The 25,229-nt window shown below is 44.5% G+C and overlaps 2 protein-coding genes across 10 annotated transcripts in view; one reads left to right on the plus strand and one right to left on the minus strand.

The window, feature by feature from the left end:
- Window positions 1-13,660: 13,660 nt before the first annotated feature.
- XRCC2 (X-ray repair cross complementing 2) lies at window positions 13,661-22,780 on the minus strand. Of its 8 annotated transcripts, none has more exons than XM_068126303.2 (5): window positions 22,588-22,780; window positions 15,883-15,950; window positions 15,626-15,704; window positions 14,533-14,716; window positions 13,661-14,400 (listed from the first exon to the last, which is right to left on the minus strand). In XM_068126303.2, exons 1-5 carry the CDS (start codon window positions 22,646-22,648, stop codon window positions 13,959-13,961), a joined length of 834 nt encoding a protein of 277 aa, XP_067982404.2. In that variant the 5' UTR covers window positions 22,649-22,780; the 3' UTR covers window positions 13,661-13,958. The 8 variants fall into 8 exon arrangements, with proteins under 8 accessions (XP_067982404.2, XP_078642108.1, XP_067982399.2 ...); XM_078785982.1 differs by having other exon boundaries at window positions 22,592-22,775; XM_068126298.2 differs by having other exon boundaries at window positions 13,661-14,716.
- A 327-nt stretch (window positions 22,781-23,107) lies between these two features.
- Window positions 23,108-25,229, plus strand: part of PAXIP1 (PAX interacting protein 1) — a 59,420-nt gene continuing 57,298 nt past the window's right edge. For both annotated transcript variants that reach the window (XM_078785983.1, XM_068126297.2), the window contains exon 1: window positions 23,108-23,500. In XM_078785983.1, coding sequence (XP_078642109.1) covers window positions 23,363-23,500 — 138 coding nt within the window. In that variant the 5' untranslated portion in view covers window positions 23,108-23,362. The remainder of the gene's footprint in view (window positions 23,501-25,229) is intronic.

Consider the following 25,229-nt stretch of genomic DNA (forward strand, 5'->3'; position numbering starts at 1 on the left):
TGAAATATCCATAACCATCTTTAGATGTTCACAAAACTTTAGACACAGATTCGTTGAGGGTGTGGATTGCAGTTGTGTAAAAGCTGTCGTGCAAATGATTACAGTTGTTTTTGATGGAACAGTAACGTTTACCCGAACGGAGAAGTTCAAAAATGTCATGCGCAGGGTAAACTCATCTCGGATGATAGCTTTTTCTCTTTTCGCTACCCGACTGGAGTATAGACTCTCGATGGAAAGCAGATCACACGCAATAATTTTACAGGCAGTTTTTACGATTCTGTTGAGTTGGGATCGGTTGTCCCACGTCGAGCTGCCATACCAAACAGTGAAGGTCAGGGTAAGGATTCTCTCTACCACTGCACAATAGAACCGGATCATCATAGGACAGCCAACACCAAAACTTTTTAACCTTTTAAGAAAGAACCACCATTCCTGAAGCTTTTTCTCACAGTGATAGGTGTTTAAGGTTATTGGAAATATGAATGCTTAAAAATTTAAAAGAAGTGACAATCTCAACTTCAGCATCGTGAATAACCAAGGGTTGAATGGGAGTTTTGTTTTTCCAGAAATCAACAATAATTTATTTTGTCCCTACGACGTTGATTTGGAGATTGTTTAAAGAACACCATTCCACAAGTTTTTTGACTTGATTACAGTAATAACTTTCATCACTGTTGGGAATCAGGCCAGCAACGTTCATGTCGTCTGCAAATTTCACCACCAGTGAGCTATCGGATGATATGACACAATCTTGAGTAAAAAAAACAAAAACAAAAACAAAAAACCACCTTTAGAGGCCATTTTTCCCCGCAGAGCAGGGGTTGGCCTTTTTTGGGCACCGTGGTCCCCTTTTTGGAGCAATCTTTTATGGCCGGATGTCCTTCCTGCCGCCAACCCTGTTAGTCGCCTCTTGTAACACACAGGGAATTACCAGTGAACTGGTACTCAATTTGCCGACCTCGGAAGGATGACAGGCTGAGTCAACCCCCCTGGCATTAATTCAGCGATCGACCGGGATTCGAACCCAGGATACTAGGATCCCAAGCCGGCACCCTAACCGCTCAGCCAACACCAGGCTACATATGCAACACCAGGCTATGACACAATCTTGAGTGAACAATGAATATTACATAGGGGATAAAACACAGCTGAACAATGAATAGAGTGTCAAATAAGGGTCAAGTGAAGCAGGAAGCTCCGATATTCCAGGTTAATCGTCTGAGAAATTTTCGAACCAATTTTGACCACCTGTGGTCTGTCCAAAAGAAAATCCAAAATCCAGTTACAAATCAAACCTTCAAGACCAAGTGTATCGCGTTTAAAATGAAGTTTGTGAGTTGAAATGGTATTGAACGCAGAACTAGAATCCAAGAAAAGTAACCTGGCATAGGTAGATGTACGTTTATCAAGATGTTTTAACACGCGATGGCGAGTGAGGGAAGCAGCATCATCAACTGAGCGATTACAGCGATAGGCAAACGGATAAGAGTCATGTAAGTGAAGCAGGAAGAACAGATTTCAGGTACTGCAAGACTAGACGTTCAAAAGATTTCATAATGATGAATGTGAGCACAACTGGTCTTTAATCATTTTGGCAAATCACAGGGGAATGCTTTGGCACAGAGTTAATTATGGACTTTTTCAAAACATGGGGAGTTTTACAAAGCCGAAGTGACCAGTTGTTCATGAGCACAAGACCGCAGCAGGCCGGGGCTGATACCATCGGGTCCAGTTGCTTTCCTGACCTTCAAGTTCATCAGAATGTGTCGAGTGTCATTTTCAGAGATCACAAAAGCTTGAGGAGACACTTCGTCTGTGGGTTGGTGCTGTTCTCACCGGGCGATTGAATCGGCTGTAAAAATGATTGTCGTGCAATTTGTCATCGTCATTCATTGGAGATTTCAACTTTGGCTTGTAAACTGTTGTTGTTGTTGTTGTTGTTGAACAATATGTTGTTGTATTTACACATTGCAATTTAAAAAGCTAAACTTGTAGTTAAAGGTGCAACATGCTTAAAGGGAAACCAAACTCAAATTTGAACTAGAAAGAGCAATCAGAGATTGCAGACCCTCGCCAGGACGTGTTTTCAGTGGTTTTTAAGGCTTTTGTCTTAAAACAAATATGGCAGCCGAACCACGTGACCGTTGACGTCATCATTTTTTTTCTCCACCAATTTATCCCTAGATGCTCAAGAAATTTCATTTTTATCGATGAAGTTTTGTACTTGTCGAATTATGACGTCATAATGGAGGCACCGATGACATCATTAACATATTTTATTCCCCATGGAGAGTTCTTTACAATGAGCCATGTCTCAATTTTTTCTATTCAGCACTTTCGGAGATATAGAGGTGCAAAGTTTTTTGGTTTTTCCAAGAGGGCGCCCATACCATGTGACCTATGACATCATAATTATCATTAAAAATATATATATACAGGTGGAGTTGCACCTCTGGTGAAAATTTCCTGTCAATCAGACACCAACGGTTGCAGAGAAAAATCATATTTATTCTGTGCGGACAAACAAACACAGACAAACAGCCAAACAAACGGACTCAAATGCAATACCCTCTCCTCAGGCGAGGGTAACTAGAGAATTCATAGAACACGTTACCCCACACATTGTTCAAGCTTATACTTCATTTTATATAAAAGTGATTTTAAAGGTCGTGAAAATAAATTCCGGAAGTTTAGCGCTATTGAAGCAGTCTTGTACACCACCCCTATTTAATATGTCTGAGTACTACTAAACGGAAGGGTTTTCGAAGTGCCAAGAAGGCGATTTGTGTTCCACAGTGTTCAAGTATATAATTCAATTTAAATAAAATAAAGATTGGAAAAGGCGTATAAAAGAAATTAATTCCGGACTTTACCGCCGCCAATGCAGTGTTGATTGTGACAGAGTACTTGCGATATGTACTTGTACACTGGAAATTAGCACCTTTCAGGTTGCATGAGCAATACATTATCAAACATTTGCATCTGTGTGCGAATGCTCCCATGAACTTTCATAGACTTTCATCACCAGCCGGTTGCAGTGTTGAAAGTCAACTCTGGACATGGAAAAACGTTTGGACAATTGGAGTCTTGTGCGGAAGTTTAAAGAGGGGCGTGAACACTGAGCACAGTGAACACTGAGCCTCATTTCAGACGACTCCGAACAAACCGTTCACTGGACAGCTTTTCAGTGTGTGGAAGAATTGATGAGCAATTGCGGAATTTCGGGAAGAAATCGTCATGGCCACGGGCATATCAAATGGTTCAATGTACATGATTCTACACACTGTTTTGAAAATGTGAAGTTTCTGCAACTGGGTGCCACAAATACGTACTCACATATAACCAAGAAGCCACACAATCCTCCATATCCTCAGAACATGGTGAACAGGAATGCAGTGAGCGGGGGTCAGTTTGGGGAGGCCATTGTGACCATGAACGAAACGTAGATGCCCTTCAATCCAAAAACCAAAAGGAAGTCGACACAGTGGAAGCATTCGGACTCACCTCCACCAAAGACATTGTGTGCAGGAATCAGCTCAGAAAATGATGGTGGTCACCCTTTGGGATTCTCCTTGAATCATTTTCACTCATTACATTCCAAAAGTCACACATTTTGGTGATAGAAAAAGTTTCTGTCAACTTTGGAGAAGAAATGTCCAGAACATACACAGTCAGGGTTTTGCTTCCACAATTCCAATTTCCTACCACATTGGGGTGGAGCACATTGAACTGATCCCACATCCACCATATTCACCGGACCTCGTGCCCAGTAACTTTCAGTTAATTCCAAAAATGAATGACAGACTTTATGGTCGCAACTTCCACTCCAGATAAGTTGGTGTCAGCGATTTATTAGTGGGCTCTGCACACCCCTGAGGAAAAAAAAAGCTTTGCTCCAACCTTTACATCATGAATGAACAGGTGCCAAAAATATATAGCACTCCTCGGTGAAAATGCTAGGACACGAAGCAAATATTTTTGCAAGTCTTGCATGCTTGTTCAAATAAATTGGAAGACCTTCATATATGAACACACCTCATACATTGCTTAACACAGACAGCTCTGAACCAGGTGGTCTAAGACCATTGGCGGATCATAAAATGGTGTTTAAGATACTGCGTTCACATAATTCTAAGATTCCCCAAGGTTCACCCAAACGAAGTGGAACGTGGCGGTGAAACATGCATGAAAGGCAAAAAGGTGGGAAGATAATCCTTATAATTAAAATGGCACTTATTATAAGAGGATATGGGGATAAGGGTAGAAAAAGCTCTATAAATAAATAAATAAACGGGACAAACCAAGTGGTCGACACAACTAGGAATAAAGGATACGCAAAGTTATGTACCAGGATAGAAGTAACCCATTATGGCACCAAATACCTGATTTATACAACAAAGGGGCAGGGAAAGGCTTGAGCAGGCCCAAAGCTGGTTGAGTGCAGGTCACTATGGTAGTGCGGGCCGATGTGGCACAGGGTGGGAAGATGGCATTGAGAGCAATGGCAATTAGGTGAGGCTGCCAAACAAACAGAGAGTACAGGGATGTTCCCTCTCTGAAGGCCCGACTCCATCTGCCGTGCGTTAGCCAGGTTACGGCCCTTGTAAACTCTGGGACCGCCTTTGTGGGTGGCAGGTCCCATTCTTAGCTGATGCGTCTTGTGCGTCACCATCTTCCAGGCCGTCTCGCTCCATTTAGCGGCCCCAATAAAAAGCCTTAAGCTCCCCTCTGCAGGGCTCCACAGCCGACCACGCCACCATGGCTTGCAGTGCTCTGGCCAAACATTCTGTAATGCTTCTTTGGAAAATGCATAGCTCTTTCCTGCGTGCCTTTGATGTGTGTGCCCTATTCCTCAGCTTCCGTCACCTAAACATAGGAGGTTTTGCACAGTTTTGCACCTCACTCTATCCGCTTTATAATTAACACCCACAGCCTCCTCAGTGTACGTTTTACAATATGACTTACTTCTAGACAAATAGAGAATACAAGGGGAAAATCTAACTGACGTGATCACATGGACAAAGCTGTTCTTAATACAATCCATAGGTAGATTAATACAATCTACCTATGGATCATTCCCCCACCCCCTTTCATAGGCCACTCCCCAGAAACGTAGGTTCCTGCCAAAGTTCTCTGTCGGAGACCCCAGATTCCAGCTTTAACACTTACTGTCACACACCTAATTATCTTATCCATTAAATTAGATAAGGCTGTGGGAGGTGAGTTGCAGCTATAATAAAATGCAAAATGGATAATAATTCTATATACAAAAGGTTCTTCATCATAATAGTCTTCCACTGCCATCCTCAAGATGGTCCTGGGTGGGGAGAGAAGATGACCCCAAACCAAGACATAAGTCAAACAAGCATGCCGACCGTATCCACAATTTAACTTGATAAATTCAAAAATCCCATCTATTGATTCAGGTTGAAGGAGCAGCTGTGGAACCGACCTACATGTGGACAAACCATGTCTCCCAGTGGATGTCACCTGCTCCAGCTGTCAGCTGAGCCCAGAATCCAATTTAAAAGCTACCTAGCCAATTTAATGGGCTACCTTCCCTCCATAGCACGTCAGGTCGCATATGACTGAATGGAACATTGCCATAACCGCATGGGGAGATCCTATGATGGAGCGGTGGGGTGTAGCAGTGTGTGCGTGCCGGCAGTAAAACAAAGTCCCCAAACAAGTTATTTCTTCGGGGCCCAACCTTGACCCCCCCCCCCGCCCCTACCCCCCTCCCCCCAGCACCACAACACCTCCTTTTCATTGTACAACACTCCCTCCTCAGTGCACGTTTTACAATACAACTCACTTCTAGACAAATAGGGAATACAAGAGGAAATATAACCTACGTGATCACATGGACCAAGCTATTCTTAATGCAATCTATCTATGGATCCCAAACTTTCTCCCTCCCCCTACTCCATACGCCTTTCCACATAACAATATCTTTAACCTTAGATTTCGAAATTCATAAACTACTGCCTTCAGCTGGATTTGAAACCGCCATTCTAATGTCTTGCCCAATAAGCCACCACTGTATTTAGATGATCCTCCTCACTCAGTCAGGCACATATGGCTGCTGAGGCAGTTTCAAATGGCTAGTGGGCACAATCCTGGATCGGTCACCTTTCCGAAACAAGATCTTTGATTGGCTCACTTTTCCCAGCAAACTGGTACTCATTTTGCAGGCCTTTTCAGTTGTTGTTGTATAGCCCCGGAAAGTTCTCTGGAACAAGCCCACGGCACGGAGACAGCCAATCGATCTCCCAGGAGCGACCCAGATATCCCCCACAGCCGGGATGGTAGCCCCTACCTTCACAAATGGTAGCCCCTACCTACCCCTACCCTACCTACCTTCACAGTTGTAGCCCCTACCTTCACAAAGTCAGGGCCACGATGGAGAGATAGAGATAGAGATAGAGATAGAGAGAGAGAGAGAGACTTTTTGACTTTTTATGTCCTTTTATTACAAAAGTATAAAATGAAGATTTTTTACAGTCAAAACAAAATAAACAAAACAGTTACATGCAATTTTACCATCGGGGAAGTCAAAACCAACAAACCGTTAAGCTACCAAAAAAACACAGAAGGATATTTAATAAAGACTAGAGAGAAAGCACCAAATGACCCTCAGATATTTCACAAAAATCCTTTACACACCACATTCTTTCAAAAAGTTCAAGTTGGCTGGAAAGCGAATAACAGTAAAAATCAAGTTTTATCCGGCTCTCGCAAAAAGCTCTGAGCATTGCTACAGTATCTGTACTGTACAAGTCATTCTTTATCTTTGATTTTCTGGTTTTGTAAATTGCCAATTTTGCTTGGGAGATAAAGAAGTTTGCAAGAATTGTTGCTTGGATGTTTAAGGGGCCACTTGGCCCTAAAATAAACATTGGAAAATTGAAATCAATGGAGAGACGTGCAAATAGCGCTTTCAAGAAAACAAAGAGAGGAGTTAAACGACTGCATTGAATATACGCATGGGCCAAGGTTTCTCTCTGTCCACAAAAGGGACACTGATCACTTGTCGCTTGTGAAAAGCGGTGAATGAGAGAGTTTGTGGGTATTATCCAATGTGCAATTCTCCATTGGAGATCACCAGCACGTTTTGGCACAGGATTTTTATAATACCATCCCCAGTTTGGGGAGAAAGGAGGCGTGTGTGGCAGGACTGCAGACCACTTACAAGGTGCTGGGGAAGACAAGGAGGGGAAAAGAGCTTTTAAACATTGGAAATATGAGGTTTTGCGGTTACCACTGGAAGAGGAAAAGGAACGGCCAAAATTTATTGGCTCCAAGTTTTCAGAGGCCGACAAAAGAAGGTTAGGGAAAGGAGAGAGGCTTGGCTCAGAGGGAGGTACAGGACGAACCAACCAAGGTTGGGAGGTACTGTAGGCATGAAGCACCACCCTTAGACATCTGTCTAGTTGGCGAGATGATCTGACGCCAGTCGCCAAGGCAATAGCAGCAACACTTAGCCACTTGTCATTAGCATTGTCTCTAAGGTGGCACACTTTGGTTATTGATGCAGCCACAAACTTTTGAATGAAGGCCCTGCTGCTTCCAAAACCTTCAAAAAGTGAGTTGCAAAACAGTGGCTCGTTGAAGAACATGGATCTCTCGTACGTAGTACGATCCCGATGGCTTTTGAGAGCTTGCCATGCATTTAACAAACTTCGGTAGAAAGAGGGGAGTGAAGAGAGATCAAACATTGTCAAGTCCATTAGGAAAAGCTCCTTAGCATGACCGAAATTCTCAAACCGACCCAAAATGCAGCATGCAAGTTGCCTCCAAAGCACAACAGGCTCGTGCAAAATGGACCATATCGTACGTAGACAAAAAGCCATGATTCGGCATTTTACATTGACAAGTCCTTGACCACCCTCAGGTATCGGCAAATTTAATCTTTCCGGTCGTAGCCAATGCATTCCAGACCAGAAGAAATGAGTGACGCTCTTCTGTATTCTGTCGATTAACCCAGCAGGTGGTTGCAGAGCCAAGACCTTGTGCCACAGAATGGAGGTAACCAGGTTGTTTATGACCAATACTCTGCCACGATAAGACAATTGGCGGAGTAGGCCTTTCCATTTTATTAAAAGCAGTTCGATACGTTCAGGCAAACCTTCCCAGTTATGCCTGATGAAATCTCCAGGACCTAGAAAAACTCCCAAAAACTTGATCCCATCTCTTCTCCAAGCAATATTTGCGGGGAGAAGCGGGGGTGAAGGGGGGGGTGGGGAGAATGGGGGGTGGGAAAGGGATTCGAGCCACAGTGCCTCAGTCTTTTTCCAATTGATTTTTGCTGACGAGGCTCTGTTAAAAAGTGCTAAAGCATGCATCATCTTAGCAATATCATCAGAGTTTTTGATACACACACATATATCATCAGCGTAGGCAATAGTCTTTATAGTGTGGTTTAAACCTCTCACAGTGAAACCAGTCAAAGACTTTCGAAGCGTGTTTAAGAGGGGTTCAAGGGAAAGGGTGTACAAAGCACCTGACAGTGGGCAGCCCTGCCTAACACCTCTTTTAATACAAAAGGGGGGCACAAGCTCATTATTTATGTTTAGCAGGGCAGATACGTTTGAATAACACATATGTATACATGATAAAATAAAGGGTCCAAAACCAAATCGATTTAAGACTTCAGACAAGTATTCATGCGAAACGTAATCAAAAGCCTTCTCCTGATCTAGGAAAACAAGGCCAACACTTTCATGATGAATATCACAAACATCAATCAAATCACGAATAACAGAAATACTGTCATGGATATTACGACCAGGAACACAATAAGTTTGGTCCATGTCTACAATGTTCTTTAGGAAGGGTGAAAAACGTAAGGCAATAGCTTTGGAAAAGATCTTGTAATCAGTACATAGTAGTGATATTGGCCTCCACTGGGAGATGAGTAAAGGGTCGCCTTTCTTTGGAAGCAAGGTAAGTACTGCTCTTCTGCAGCTCAGCGGGAGTTCCTTCTTTTCGAGGCTTTCCTGGAAGACTGATAGCAGTTCAGGGCCAATTAGGTCCCAGAAAGATTCGAAAAATTCTGACGGTAGACCGTCGATGCCAGGTGATTTCCCTTTGCCAAGGCTCTTTAATGCGATGGAGAGTTCCTCAAGTGTGAGTGGTTTCTCCAGGCTCTGCCTTTGCTCTGGGGTTAAGGTGGAAACACCGTCAAATAAGTGAGAGACACCATTTAGGTCAACTTCTTTTGTTTTGTAAAGGTTGGAGAAAAAGAGTCTAGCTTCCCTCTTGATTCCTTCAGGGTGAGTGATGACAGAATTGTCAGGGCGTTTTAGAGCAGTAATTTGGGGGTGAGGAGCCTTCGATTCAAAATCAAAGAAGTATCGGGTTGGCGTGTCCAAAAGGTTGAGCTGCTGAAACCGTAATCTTTTTAATGCCCCTTGGGTTTGGTTTTCAATTATTGTATTAAGGAAAGCTTTCTTTTCTTTCAGTCTCAGTTCTTGTTGGGGAGAAGAGTGAGTTTTTAAATTTGTTTGAATTTGTAGAATTTCCTTTTCTAAAGTAGCCTTTGTTCTACGTTCCTCTTGTGTTCTTAGGAAACAAAATTGTTGACAAAATCCTCTACATTGGGCCTTTATGTTGTCCCACCACAAACGCTGATCTGTAAACTGGTGTTTTTTATTTAATAGAACAGACCATACGTCTTTGAAAGCAGCCCTAAAGGAGGGGTTTTCTAAGATGGTGACATTAAGCTTCCAGAAAGAATGGCGATTCAAGGACAGATGTGAATGGTAATTCACAGTAATTAAATGGTGATCTGAAAAACCAGAAGGCAAAATTCCAGTGGTAGGGGAGAGATTAAAAAATGGTGAATTTATATAGATCCGGTCGAGCCTAGCTAGGGATACTTGGTTGTTTGTGATCTTGCTCCAAGTAAATTGATGCGTCATGGGATTTTGTTGCCGCCAAAGATCCTGAAGCTTAAAATCCCTTATTATCTCTGCTAATAATTTAGCTGGTCCGGGATGGGGCTCCGCACCGTTCCTATCTAGGTTTGGTTGTAGAGTGCAGTTAAAGTCACCTGCCATTACAATACACCTGTGCAGGTCTATTTGCCTCATATAAGGCCCTAATCTAGCGTAGAAGCGTTGCCGCTCAGTGCTATTTGAAGGGGCATAAACGTTCAACAAAGTAAAATTTATGTTATTAATAACAAATTCTAGGGAGGCTAGATGCCCCGGGATTATGTTTTTAAAGGAAAGTTTTGATGGATGGAAATGGGGATTCAAAAGAAAAGCCACTCCCGCAGTTCGGGAATTAGCATCACTAAAAAAATTGGTCGTTTTCATCATCCGGTTCCATTCTGCATGGGATGCTGGCGTAGTGTGGGTTTCCTGCAAGAAAAGTACGTCTAAAGTTTTCTGTAGTGCAAGGTTCACCACTTGGAGTTTGCGCAGCTGACTCGCGCCACCATTTATATTTAAGCTTCCAAATCTCATTTGTTTTGTTCATCTTTTGCTCTCACAATGTACTTTTTCAGCCTGCTACATTGGGCTTCTGTGAAATGGTGGTCGCTAGGCCGGCGGATGATGTTCCTTGCCGTGTCGATAAACCCGTGCAGGTCAGAGAAGTGATCTTTAATGTCTACGTGTCTCTTTCTAAAAGTGTGGTTGAGGAATTTCAATATTTGGGCTGGTAAGACGTTGGATTCGCTTGTTGTAGGGAACTCCTCAATTTCGTAAGATTCCTCATCTGACATGTCGGAACCACTGTCTGGGAAACTTTCAATTCCTGGTTCTTGGGGCTCTGAGGTAACTTGTGCTGTGCAGGTGTCATCCTGCTCCATATTAATAAGAGCAGGAGGGGGTAGTGGAATTGAAGGAGCTTCGGGTAGTGGGAGGGGTGCGGGGGAAACCGTCGCCGGTTTGACAGTTTGAGGTTCTCCATCAGTTTTACCAATGTGCTCAGGCATGTTATGTAAGACCGCCAGCACAGGTACTGCTGTGGTTAGAATATTTTCATTGTGCTCAGAAATTGGAGCCGCTGGAAGTACGATCAGGTTTTCTGCTATCACGTTTCCTCCTATTTTTACGATCGGGTCTTGATGCACTTCGGCATCATTCACAGAAGGACACGGAACAGCTTTAATTTTCCCTTGAGGAGGGATGTAATTCCCCTCCGTTGCATTGTGGGGGAAAGTCTCAGGTAAGGGCTGGGGATCTACATTCTCATGCATGAGCAGTTCGTACCGGTTGCTGGTAGTAGTTTGGTCGGACAGAGGCATTCCCGCAATGTTTGACTGAAAAACTACCACCTTTTCGTTACGAGGTGTAACTGAATCCTGGGGTGTTTTTCTCTTCCTTAATGAGGAAACAAGTGTAAACCCATCCCAGATGTTCATGTTCGTTTTATCAGCGGTCGTTAAATTTGGTGCGATGTCATCCGAGACAGTAGTTGGGGGAGTTTGACCATCAGTGTTGGGAGGTAGTGGGGGGTCTGAGACAGTAGTTGGGGTAGTTTGTCCGTCAGTGTTGGGAGGTAGTGGGGGGTCTGGGACAGTAGTTGGGGTAGTTTGTCCGTCAGTGTTGAGAGGTAGAGGGGGCACAGTATTGTCTAGAGAGCCTGTCTGCTCGATCACAGAGGGTGCAGTTCGGGGACAGAAACGTTTTAAATGTCCGAACTTTCCACAAGTGAAGCATTTTAATGTCTCGGTTGACGCATATACTTGGTAGTCGTGATCTTTTATACGGAATTTAATTACCACGTTTAATACTTTGTCCACGTTGGATGTGGGAAGTACAATGTATGCCTGGCGTCGGAAAGACATGACGTGCTTCGCCTGTTCACTCCGACAGCCCAGCGGCAGCATTTTGATCTGGGACACGACTGTACCATAGCGCGATAGTTCCGCTAACAGCGACTCATTTTTTACAAACGGGGGGACGTTGGATAGGAGTATTTTGACAGCTGGGGTATCGAGTGGGGAAACTAAGACGAAATGTCCATTGTCTGTGGACAGACCAGCCGCGACAACCTCATGCACGAGGCTTTCCTCGGCTAAAAAAACAACGATACGTTTATTCATCCGTGACGCTGCACGGATCTTTTCCATTCCAATGATATTCCCAATAGCAATAACAATGTGTTCCACACTAACCTCATCGGGAGGAACGCACACCACGCCATGCTTCCGTGTGAGAGCTTCGAAAGCCGCATACGGGGAACGTGTCGACATTTTACTAATTCAAATTACCCGGGCTAAGCCGAGTTGGGGTCGGGGGAAAAGGAAGGGGTCGGGGGAAAAAGGGGAGTGGTTGGGTACAGTTTTCTGTAAAGCAAGGGGGAAAAAAACCGCAAAGAAAACGCCACTCGGCATGTACCAGCACGAGAAAACGAACGGGGTAAAACACACCTCTTAATGAGGAAAGGGGCGAAAACCCATCGCAACTCCTTAGAGTGTCGATAGGAATACGACTCACCCGTCGACCTCACCGAAAGGTGTGGGCTCTCTCTCTCTCTCTCTCTGTATCTCAGAGGAAAAAAGTCGAAAAGCTAGAAGAGAAAGAAAAAAGAATCGAGACAGCAACACATGCGAGGGATGTACTAGGGGGGAAAGGGGGGTGTGGGGGGGGGGGGGAAGGGAGGGGTGTGGGGGAGCGGGCAGAGGGAGGGTAGAACGGGTAGGATAGAACGGGTAGGATGAGGAGTTGCAGCAGCGGGTTGTTGAACTGGGGTGGTGGGGGCAGACAGAGAGTAGGCGAACGTGAGGATAAGAAAGAAAAGTGGAAGAACAGAAATTAAGAAAGACAACGAGCAAGGGGGGGGGGGGGGGGGGTAGAAAGATCAAAGGTTGGAGCAGCTCACACCTCACCACACATGCACGGCTGCCATCTTGCCACGCCCATCAGCTAACGGCCAGCAGGGGGCGCGAGAGAGAGAGAGAGAGAGAGAGAGAGAGAGACAGAGAGAGACAGACACGAGAGGGAAAGGCCCGGTCCATGGGGACCGATCGGCTCTCTGACCATGACTGCGCTGCGCTGACAAATCTAGGCAGCAGGGAAGAATGGCGAAGATTTGGCCCCTGACTTGTGTTGGGGGGTACAACCACCGCGAATAGACATCCCCGATAGTCATGGACCTTTTCAGTTGTATTGAGAGCTGTGCTTAAAACTATTTTTGCTGCCATTTATTTAGCCTGCAACCAAATGGAGAAAGGTTTTTGATTTCAAAACGATTTCCCCATTTTGAAATACTGACTTTTTTTTTTCTTTTTTTTACCTGTAATGGATATTTAGGAACTGGGTACACCTGATAAATGAACAGGAATTGGCTGGTCTACATCATTATGCATCGGTGTTGTGGACATTGAAGTGTAGCACATTTCAAATTTTTTGATTTACAATAACCACACATTTTTTGTATTAAAATGTTTTATTTTTGTCCACAAGGATGACAGGCTGAGTCAACCCACCTGGTATGATTTTGGCATTTTGGCATTCCTGGAATTTGAGCTCAGGACGTTAGGAATTGAAGCAAACCACCTTCACTAATAAGCCACCAAACTTAACCAAGTACCACCTCTGAAAGAAGTTTAGTAGTATACATACTCACTGGAAAAGGATGTAAGGATTGAAAAGGTGGTGCTGCAACGAAAAGGAAACACTTCTAGTACATGCACGCACACCTGTTTTCAGTTGGCTCTTGCAAAATTTATTTCCATCAGAAAATATAGCCATACTTAGGCCATCATAACAACCTCTATTAGCAAAACGAAAAAAATGAAATCCTCAGTGATGCAGTCAACGATGTGGCTTGGTGACCTTTGCTTGGCAAAAAGAGGAGCTCATGTAATACAGCTTTTGCTGTAAAGCGAGTACAACACTAATATATCATTTGTGTCCGGATAAAACAGCTGGCCCTATGCAAATGAACTCAACCTGCTGTTCTGTTCCTCTCCATTGCCCCCTCCACTACTCTTCTAAATATCATGATTGCTCAACACTTGAAAGCTGAATTCCAGCTGCTGTGATGGTAAAGCTGCGCCGATAAAGCAAGCCCCGTGTAACATGAAAGAGTGTCAAAATAAACTGCCGATCATCTCGCACAGATCGTTCAAACTGGAATTGGTAAGATACAAGGCTGTTCCACCCTTTACACAGGAAGATTTGGTGTGGACTGCCGGACGGTGCTTTAAACAGGCTCTGAGTGGTAGCAACAACTACAACAGGGTGAGCAGCCGCGAGGCGACCCAGGAGTGAGCAGCATCGTTGTAGCGTCGTTATAGCTTGGCCTGCACCAGGAGCCATGGCTGGAGCACGGTCGATCCAGTAGAATGCAGAGAGACCATCGACTGCAAGCAGACGGAGGCGAGGCAACGCAGCCGCCCCTCCAGCCTCGAGTCCGCTGAGTGCGAGCAGCAGTTGTGAGCTACTGTGGCAAGAGGCAATTGAGAATCGGGTGAGACAAGAACACACATCTTCTTCTCTTGGCTCATTTGGGATTGCATAATCTCCCGCTCCTCCTTCATTCAGTGGTGGGCTAGAAGGTTGGGCGGCTTGCCTCTTCAGCATCCGTTCCAGTAGCGCCACAAAACGTAGGAAGTCGAAGTGGAGGTCACAGTCTAGTAAAACGGCATATGACTCCGAGCCACCAGCATACCGGGGCAGGATACAGCGAGCAATTAGTCGCAGCAGCATCTCTGACTTTCCGCAGCCTTCTGGACCATGTAGCTCCACTACATCACCTATGGCAGAGGAGACGTCAGCGAGATGCATTGAATTTTACCAGTCGAGAGCAGATGAAGAACATGTTAACCACTGGCAAGCAAGGTGTGACTGATGGTTTGAGTCTTAGCTCTTGGATGGAGTGAAAGAATTATAGTGTATCTTAGTGGAAGTGCTGTCACTTCCCGGGATACTCTGGGTACCAGGGACGTCACAACAATGGTGCACATTTTCTCTCCAAATTCAGCGGGGCATTTCCTCAGGAGGGAATTTTCTCCTCCCCATGGATGCCAACTGATGGGGATTGTCCGTGCTCTATCCTCTTAAATGCTGAACGTCAAGCAAAGAAGCAGCAAGGAAAAAAAAAACAGAAAAAAAAATCATTTGTATTTCATTATTTACCTCCGCCTCCAAAAGTGGACAGAGGTTGTGTTTTCCCTGCTGTATGTCTGCCTGTTTGTCTGTGAGCAGGATATCTCAGAGAGTTATCGATGGATTCGGTCAAAACTTGGTGGACAGGTTGGGTGTGACCAGGACTAATCAATTCGAATTTTGTTGAATATACAAATCCGGATACGAGAATTTTAAAGTGATTCTTTACTATGGAGTGATGGGGCCAAAAACGATGAATAGCACAATATCCCAAAAGTTGTGGACGGATTCGGACAAAACTTGGTTGACAGGTTGAGTAGGTGACAAGAACAAGCCAATTTGTTTTTGGTGAAGGTCTGGATGCAGATCCAGTCTATAAGTGAGATACAAAACATGGTCTGTTCAGCTTGGTGGAGTTATGTGCTCTACCGCATGCCATTCTTATTTATATTGTGTTCTCAGTTACACCAATTGTGTGCTGTAACAGCATATTGTAGAGAAAAGGAATGTGGGATGCATACAAAAGAAAAACAAACAAGAGAGCAAGAGTCACTCACCACACCGTGGTGCTTCCTTGGGGAAAAGTTCAGTATCAATAGGGATCACGGCAGGATGTCCGCCTGGCATACAAGCTTGCTGCCCCGACACAACATTGAAAGGATAGTGAGAAAATTGGCAACAAGAAGAAGAATGTTCGGGAAGAGAACAACATTTTTCAATCATGCACACCTTAACAGAAGTCTTCATGCTGAAGAATATTTACAAAAAGCGTCACGTATCACCTCAACCTACCAGATGGGAGCACTGGACTTACCTCCACATTCTTCTGTGGTTCCATGTTATTGGCCGGTTCATGCGTTCTCCATTGATTCTGAAGCAAGACTGTGAGAATTGATTAACATCAACTGTAACGGGTTGCACAAAAATAACCACCATTTATTAATTTTCTTCAGTGTTTAAAATCCATGAAACGAATTTTTATGCCTCCGTTGACGAAGTCGCCGGAAGCATTATGTTTTCAGGTTGTCCGCCCGTCCGTCAGTCCGTCCCTCTGTCTGCCCATCCGTCTGTCCGTCTGTCCATTCGTGCTAGGTTTTCGTTACAGCGATAACTTGAGAACGGCTAAAGGGATCTTAGTCAAACTTGGTGCAGGTATGTATAATGAGGTAGAGATTAACGATTAGATTTTGGGGTCAAGAGGTCAAAGGTCAAAGTCTGTAATAGGTGTATAAACTTAAGAACGGTTAAAGGGATCTAATTCAAACTTGGTACAGATATGTATAATGATTTAAAGATTAACTGATTCGATTTTTGGGTCCTGAGGTCAAAGTCAGAGGTCATGTCAGGTAAAAATGTGATAACTTGTGAACAGCTGAAGGGATTTAAATTAAAACTTGGTGCAGGTATGTATAATGATGTGAGCATGAAGTCATAAAATGTTGGGGTCAAGAGGTCAAAGGTCAAAGTCCGTAATAGGTCTATAACTTGAGAACGGCTGAAGTGATCTGATTCAAACTTGGTACAGGTATGTATAATGATGTAAAGATTAACTGATTAGATTTTTGGGTCCTGAAGTCAATGGTCTGAGGTCATCTCAGGTAAACATGTGTTAACTTGTGAACAGCTGTATGTACTGTATTTAAAGCAAACTTGGTACAAGTATTATAATGATGGAATAATGTGGGCGGAGGCATATCGGTCGACATCGTGACGTCGAAGAGTGTCATTCTGGTTTTATGTCATTCCAATTATTTTTTTATTCACCCCTATCTGTTTGTTCGTTACTTGTGAAAATGGAAGATTTTTCAAGTACGTACTAGGTCACGTGTTATTCTGTCTGCCTGTTGTTTTGTATGTCAACCACCTGCAGGTCACAATTGAAAACTACATTTCATTACTACATTTCTGGGTCAACTGTGGAATGTTTTTCCTAAGTTGTTTTTATGAACTGGCTGGTCAGGTTTGACGTTCCACTGAAAGTGACTTGAGCAGGAATTTGCAATTTTTAAATATTCACCACATGTTGGCATCTTTAAAATTCAACAATGACCAGTGTTGGCAGACGGAGGGGACTATAGGTTTGCTCTTGGTCTGTCTGTCCGTCCCAACTGTGCTTTTCTGCACTTTTTTCCCCTTTCTGCACCTTTAACCTATTGAACTGACACTTGGACACCTGGACGAACGTGCATCCACTTAACTTACCCTCGTCCTGCATGTGAAACACCAGGGTGACAGTTCATTGCTGGGTCGGGATTCAAACCCCAGCTCAGAGGCAGGGCCCATACCTTTAGGCTTTCCTCCCAGCCCTGAGATGCCAATAGGCAAGTCCCAAATTTAAATGAATGAATGAATGATAGTTTTGAGGCCATTTTCCCCGCTAGAGCGGGGGTTAGCCTTGGCGGCCCCATGACAATCATGGTTCCCTGTTTGAGGCAATGTTTTTACGGCCGGATGCCCTTCCTGACGCCAACCCTTGGTCGCCTCTTACGATGCGCAGGGATACGGTGTACCTATTCTAAGCCGGGGTACACACCGGGATCATTCATCCCAGCAAGATGGTACTCATTTTGCCGACCTCGGAAGGATGACAGGCTGAGTCAACCCCCCTGGTGTTAATTTAGCGATCGACCGGGATCCAAATTCGATCGATCCAAATCCAAATTCGATCGACCGGGATCCGGTATCCAAAGTCCCAAATTTAAATAATGCAGATAATTATCTTTCCACAAAGAACCAGAATGCAGGGCTTGTAGGAGTACACTAGTTTGTAGTTTTCTCACCTGTACACCTATTGCTGTCATTGATGATCTACCAATAAACTATTCTCACAACCTTCTTGCGGTAACCTATAGGCTAGGGGGGGGGGGGGGGGGGGGGGGGTTCACTATAATCTATCGCAGGATGGCCGATTTGTCCCTTGAGGCTCGTCACCTTGGAGCTGCTCAAACGATACGCCATTATGTGCAGGATGACATTGCCCGGCCCCGCTCAAGGTTCACTTGATCTTTTCTACCCCCGTTAATTTACCCCAGATCCACTTTTCTGAAATACCGACTTCTTTCCTAGAAGTCCTAGCTGTGTCCATGTGTCTTTTTTTTCTTCTTTTTCTTTTTTACCTCTCCCTCACCCCCACACCACTTCCTATGCCTCCTCCCTCCAAGCCCTCTCCCTCGCACAGATCTCCCGATGTCCCTGCTCTCAAATGTTGTACTTGTGTGCTTCGCCCTCTCCCCATCTGGTCTCCCGCTCCCTTTTTTTTGTCTTGTGTCCGTTTGTTTTTTGTCATTAATGTTAGCTCTTACACGAGCCTCGATCTTGTACACAAAAAAAACAAAAAAAAAACTGATCTTAACGAAACTTCACCAAATGATAGGGTTCATCATAAGGGAGGAACCTATTGATTTTGAGGTCTAAAGGTCAACATATGCAAAAGGTAAACAACCTTGTGAAATTCCTAAAATCCTCAATTTTCATCCTATTGATTTGAAATTTTAAGAGGATTTGCATAACAGGGCACCAAATTCAACCAATTATTTTTGAGGTCTAGAGGTCAACATGGGCCGAATTTCGAAAATCGTTAATTTTCATCCGATTGACTTGTTATTCTCAAAGGATTTGCACATTAGGTCTTTGAATTCAACCAGCAATTATTTTTGAGATCTAAAGGTCAACATAGGCTGGATTTCTAAAATCGATAGTTTTCATCCGATTGACTGGATATTTTAAGAGGATTTGCATGTTAGGTCTTTGAATTCAACCACCAAGTATTTTTGAGGTCAAATTTGTATCAGGGATTTTGCAAGTATCGTTCTCTGTACGGTCTTTCTTTTTTGTCTGCAAGCAGGATATCTCAAAAAGTTATGGACGGATTCAGCCGGAACGTGTTGGACAGGTTGGGTATTTGCCAAAGACAAATTGATTCGATGTTGGTGAAGATCCGGATTGGAGAATTTTAACATATTTTTTATGATAGACAGATTATGACAAAACATGTTGGATGAGTTGGGTAGATGACAAGAACAAGCTGATTAGATTTTGGTTAAGGTCATAATGCAGATCGGCCTATCAGTGGGATACAAAATGGAAATGGTTCAGCCTGGCGGAGGTATGCTCTCTACCGAGCGTCGTTCTAGTGACCTCCGCCACCAAAGGTGGATGGAGGTTATATTTTCACTGTTTGTCTGTCTGTCCGTTTGTGAAAAAAATCTCTCAAAAAGTTGTGGACAGATTCGGACGAAATTTGGCAGAAACGTAGCGTATGTGACAAGGACGAAATGATTAGATTTTGGTGAAGATCCGGATAGTATAATTGTTTAAGTGATTCTTCACCATTGGGAGATAGAGTCAAAAACGATATATAGCAGGATATCTCAAAAAGTTGTGAACGGATTTGGACGAAAGTTGGTGGAAAGTTTCTGTATGTGATAAGGAAGAATCGATTCCATTTTGGGGAAGATCTCATTATGGATTCGGATATGAGAGCTATTTAATTTTCTAAGTGATTCTTCACCATTGAATGATCGGGCTAAATCCAACATATAGCAGGATATCTCAAAATGTTATGGACGGATTTGGACGAAACTCCGTGGACAGTTTCTGTGTGTGATAAGGAAGAATCCATTCAATTTTGGTGAAGATCTGGATCCGGCTAGTAGCATTTTAAAAGTGATTCTTCATCATTGGGAGATAGGGCCAAAAACGATACATACAGTCACGTGAAAAAGTAAGTACACCCCATGTAAAGTTTTGACTTTTTCAACATATTTCAACATACAGCTATTTGATCTTCATTTCAACAATATTGATAGATAAAGGTGATATAATATAACAAATATCATGAAACATTTACATTTTGTAGTCCATTGTATAATTTAAATAAACATAAATGCAAATTCCGCATGTGGAAAAAGTAAGTACACCCTTGGCTCTAATAGGTGGTATTGCCCCCTTTGGCAGAAACAACCTCAAGTAGGTGTTTCTCATAACTGTCTACCAGTCTCTGACATCGACTGGGAGAAATTTTTGCCCACTCCTCCATGCCGAATTCTTTCAGCTGTGCGATGTTTGAGGGGTTTCTTGCATGCACAACTAGTTTCAAATCCCCCCACAACATCTCGATGGGATTTAGATCCGGGCTTTGACTTGGCCATTCCAGAACCCTCCATTTCTTTCTTTTCAGGCATTCCTTGGTGGATTTACTGGTATGTTTAGGGTCATTGTCATGTTGCAAGGTCCACCTTCGTTTGAGTTTCAACTTTCCAACAGATAGCCTCACATTATCCTCAAGCACCCTCTGGTACAATGAAGAATTCATAGTGGATTCTATGATGGTGAGCTGCCCAGGCCCTGATGCAGCAAAGCTGCCCCAAACCATAATATTTCCACCACCATGCTTTACAGTTGGTATCAGGTTCTTGTGGTGAAATGCTGTCTTTGGTTTTCGCCAAACATGTCTTCTGGTACTGTGGCCGAATAGCTCTACCTTTGACTCATCTGTCCAGAGCACATTGTTCCAGAAGTGCTGGTCTTTGCCTCGGTGTTCATTGGCAAACTTTAGTCTTGCCCTGATGTTCTTTCTGGACAGCAGAGGTTTCCTCCTGGCACACCACCCATGTAGATCAAATTTGTGCAGCCTCTTTGTAATGGTAGACTCGTGCACTTTCACATCAACAGTGGCAAGAGCTACCTGTAGGTTCCGTGATGACATTCTGGGGTTCTTAGAGACTTCTTTCAGCATCTTGCGGTCTGCTCTTTGGCTGAACTTGCTGGGGCAGCCTGGCCCGAACAAGTTGGCAGTTGTTTGGAATCTTCTCCACTTGTAGATGATCTTCGGGACAGTCGAATGATTGATTTCAAAATTGTTTGGAGATCTTTTTATCTCCCTTCCCAGACTCGTCGGCATCTATAACCTTCTTGCTGAAGGCCTCAGAGAGCTCTTTTGATCTAGGTATGGTGACGCCGCACTCTTCAACAACAAAGAGCAAACCAAACTAAATGTTTGAGGTTTAAATAAGACAGGTTCCTCCAAGATCCTCTCTAACGATGTTCTAATCATTTGCACCTGAGCTGGTGCACCTGATTCTAATTTTAGGTATTTGAAGTAGTGATAAATGTAGGGGTGTACTTACTTTTTCCACATGCAAAATTTGCATTTATGTTTTTTTAAATTATACAATGGACTACAAAATGTAAATGTTTCATGATATTTGTTATGTTATATCACCTTTATCTATCAATATTGTTGAAATGAAGATCAAATAGCTGCATGTTGAAATATGTTGAAAAAGTCAAAACTTTACACGGGGTGTACTTTCTTTTTTCACGTGACTGTAGCAGGATATCTCAAAAAGTTGTGGACGGATGATTTTGATTAAATGTGATTCTGTATTGTGATTTTCTGGTCTACTCTGGGATACAAAAAGTAAAGTGTTCACCTGGCGGAGGTATGCTCTCTACTGAATGCCGTTCTCGTTTATACAGTTTTTCTGTCTGCCGGTTCATAGAGAAAAAAGGTTTTAGTTTTGTGAGCAGAAGTGACAACACAATGAACATGCTCCAATAGGTGACTTTCAAAATGAGGTGTGCAATGGGTGCATGCTATCGAGACCTTCCACACATGCGCTGTGTGTTTTCAGTGATCCACTTGCGCTCGCTGAGGCACTTTTAATCTGCCGTTGCGAGTGCGAAATCTGTGTGAACTACTCCTCAACATAATTTTAAACATTTAAATGAAAGAGTTGTGGCGGTTGCCTTATGTGCAGGTAACCGCATGTGGCGGTTACCTTATGTGCAGGTAACCATTACCTTATTTGGGCATAATACACGCGCACGGGCCTGTTGGACTTTTGGTTGTGCGGACGTGACGCACGCGCGGTTGCCGGAGCCACGCCCTCCGAAGAGGGCTTTTGGCTTTATATAAGCGTGCCGACTTCCGTTCCGTTCGAGACTTCGAGTTTTGTGTGCTGGATTTTGCTGTTTGAATAAACCAACTTCGAACCCTACGAAATACGAATGGCCTCGTTCTCTCGCCTTCCGCGACTCCTAAAGAGTGACAATTTCAAGATGGTTAACCATAATTGTGTTCCAGGATAAAAATCAGACTCAAGAAAAAAGAGAAATATCATTGGATGAGAGGTGTCGAGTTCCTACCAATACCATCTACCTGATGCCTCCAGTTCCCATGTAAATATAACTGGCACTTGTGGGTTTTCTCATCGCAAACATGTTCTTTACGATTACCATTACTTGGTAGGCACGCTACCTACAACTACAAGACGATGAGGACCAATGCAAATTTGGTCCAATGGAGTCCAACGGGCCCACTGGTCATGATAAATAATTAAATGTGACGTCAGCAGTGCATATTTGTAAAAACACATGTAAAACATCTTCCACCACGTACGACCTTGAAATATTACTTCATCATCATCTGAAGGTACCTGCAGGTTAAATCCTGTAGGTTTCCGATCCTATCAACGAAAAATGGGTTTCATATTGCGTTTAGCGATGCAGTACGTACTTACGTGAGGGCTTAAGGAAGAAGAAGAACCCTTTAGGACAAAAAACAAAGTCGATCTCATTCAATCTCAAGTTTCTCGTCGCTTTAACAGCCGCAGTGAGAGCCGATTCCAGTGCTCGACGACGGGATTCGCTGAAGAACTTGCTCCTCACTTCAATAACCTCCCTTTCGTGTGGTGTCCTCTCGTTGATGTGGATTCAGAGAGGCAGAATAATTAGTATTCTTGCAATTATATTGCCTCAGTATGCGAAAGTACATATTCGATACTTATAATGTGAGACTTTATTGACATCAGAAACGTTTTGGATGCATAACACGAAGATGGAGTGACTGGGCAGTGTATAAGCAGAATGTGTTCAGTGGTTTTAATGGGGGTTGAGCGCTGGGTTTTTTTCATTTTACAAGTTCTCATCACCTAAATAAAAAGACTAACGATTGCAAATTCGCGCGAGTTATAATTTTATATATACCGTTGTTTGTGCCGTTGGGAAAAGGTGATGGGAGCCGGGAGGGAAAGGGTGAAAGGAAGAGGAGGAGTCAAGGGCATTCGCGATTTTAAGACGTTTGTGGGATTCAGGCATTCAGCGCCTTATTTTTATGGAATTCTAATGGATTACTCCAAAGCACGCCCATTTATGATGAGGTTACAATGGTTTGGCCCAGAGCGCGCCATTCTCGGCTGTTGAAGATGCTGTCTTGAGTAAAACAAGTCGAACAAGAAATAAAGACAACATTTGGGGAAACGCAGACAAACTTGATCGGGACAGTCGAGGCCATGGCCGGGAGTAGCCATGGACAGGTCGGCTGTGAGCAGGAGGCTGGAGGACTCCAAGCTGCCTCAGTGGTTACCAGCCCGACGGAGGACCTTTTCAAACAAATAAAGTTCTACATTGTCGGCGACGTGGACCCTGAGGTTGGTGTCCCTTACTCCTTAGCATTGACGGTGTGTATCCCTTACTCCTTAGCATTGACGGTGTGTGTGTGTCGTCCATCCGTTTGTGTGTGTGTCGTCCGTGTGTGTGTGTGTGTGTGTGTGTGTGTGTGTGTGTGTGTGTGTGTGTGTGTGTGTGTGTGTGTGTGTGTGTGTGTGTGTGTGTGTGTTCCATCCGTGTGTGTGTGGTCCATCCGTGTGTGTGTGGTCCATCCGTGTGTGTGTGGTCCATCCGTGTGTGTGTCGTCCATCCGTGTGTGTGTCGTCCATCCGTGTGTGTGTGTCGTCCATCCGTGTGTGTGTGTCGTCCATCCGTGTGTGTGTGTCGTCCATCCGTGTGTGTGTGTCGTCCATCCGTGTGTGTGTGTCGTCCATCCGTGTGTGTGTGTCGTCCATCCGTGTGTGTGTGTCGTCCATCCGTGTGTGTGTGTGTGTCGTCCATCCGTGTGTGTGTGTGTGTCGTCCATCCGTGTGTGTGTGTGTGTCGTCCATCCGTGTGTGTGTGTGTGTGTCGTCCATCCGTGTGTGTGTGTGTGTGTTTCAGAAGGTGTAAAGTATCTATGGACCAGTTTGTGAAGTTGTTTTGTTCTCGAAGTTTGATTCCGAGGGCTCTTTTAAGGAAAACTCCGCAAGATTCTCTCCCACTGGACTGGTGAATCTTGCAAGACCCCCCCCCCCCCATCCCCACCTCCACTGGTAAACCCTACAAGGCCTCTCCCCCACTGGTAAACCCTACAAGACCCTCCTCCACTGGTAAACCCTACAAGACTCCTCCTCCACTGGTAAACCCTACAAGACCCCTCCTCCACTGGTAAACCCGACAAGACCCCTCCTCCACTGGTAAACCCTACAAGGCCTCTCCCCCACTGGTAAACCCTACAAGACCCCTCCTCCACTGGTAACCCCTACAAGACCCCTCCTCCACTGGTAACCCCTACAAGACCCCTACTCCACTGGTAAACCCTACAAGACCTCTCCTCCACTGGTAAACCCTACATGGCCTCTGCTCCACTGGTAAACCCTACAAGACCCCTCCCCCACTGGTAAACCCTACAAGACCCCTCCCCCACTGGTAAACCCAGCAAGACCCCTCCTCCACTGGTAAACCCTACAAGACCCCTCCTCCACTGGTAAACCCTACAAGGCCTCTCCTCCACTGGTAAACCCTACAAGGCCTCTCCTCCACTGGTAAACCCTACAAGACCCATCCTCCACTGGTAAACGATGCAAGACCTCTCCTCCACTGGTAAACCCTACAAGACCTCTCCTCCACTGGTAAACCTGACAAGGCCTCTCCTCCACTGGTAAACCCTTCAGGGCCTCTCCCCCACTGGTAAACCCGACAAGGCCTCTCCTCCACTCGTAAACCCAACAAGGCCTCTCCTCCACTGGTAAACCCTACAAGGCCTCTCCTCCACTGGTAAACCCTACAAGGCCTCTCCTCCACTGGTAAACCCTACAAGGCCTCTCCCCCACTGGTAAACCCTACAAGATCTCCTCCCCCTCCCCCCACCCACACCGATTGGTGAATCCCGCAAGCCCCCATCCCCTACAAGAGCTCTCCCCCCCCCCCCCCCCCCACTCGTGAATAGCTTAAGCCCTCTTGCTCCACAAGAACCTTCCCCTCATGGGTGAACCCCAAAAGATCCCTCTCCCCACGGGTGAACCCCACAAGACCCCTCCCCCCACGGGTGAATCCCACAAGACCCCT

The sequence above is a fragment of the Myxine glutinosa genome, chromosome 10, assembly GCF_964187855.1.
Source record: "Myxine glutinosa chromosome 10, kmMyxGlut1.1, whole genome shotgun sequence".
Classification (NCBI taxonomy): Eukaryota; Metazoa; Chordata; class Myxini; order Myxiniformes; family Myxinidae; genus Myxine; species Myxine glutinosa.

Excerpts from the sequence above, each read along its gene's own strand:
- XRCC2 (XM_068126298.2), bottom strand. The coding sequence starts at position 22,648 with ATGAGATCGACTTTGTTTTTTGTCCTAAAGGGTTCTTCTTCTTCCTTA. Across the intron at positions 15,951-22,587 it reads TTCCTTAAGCCCTCACGTAA|TCTTGCTTCAGAATCAATGG; the intron begins GTACGTACTGCA and ends CAATTCTCACAG. Across the intron at positions 14,717-15,625 it reads CAAGGAAGCACCACGGTGTG|GTGATGTAGTGGAGCTACAT; the intron begins GTGAGTGACTCT and ends CCTCTGCCATAG.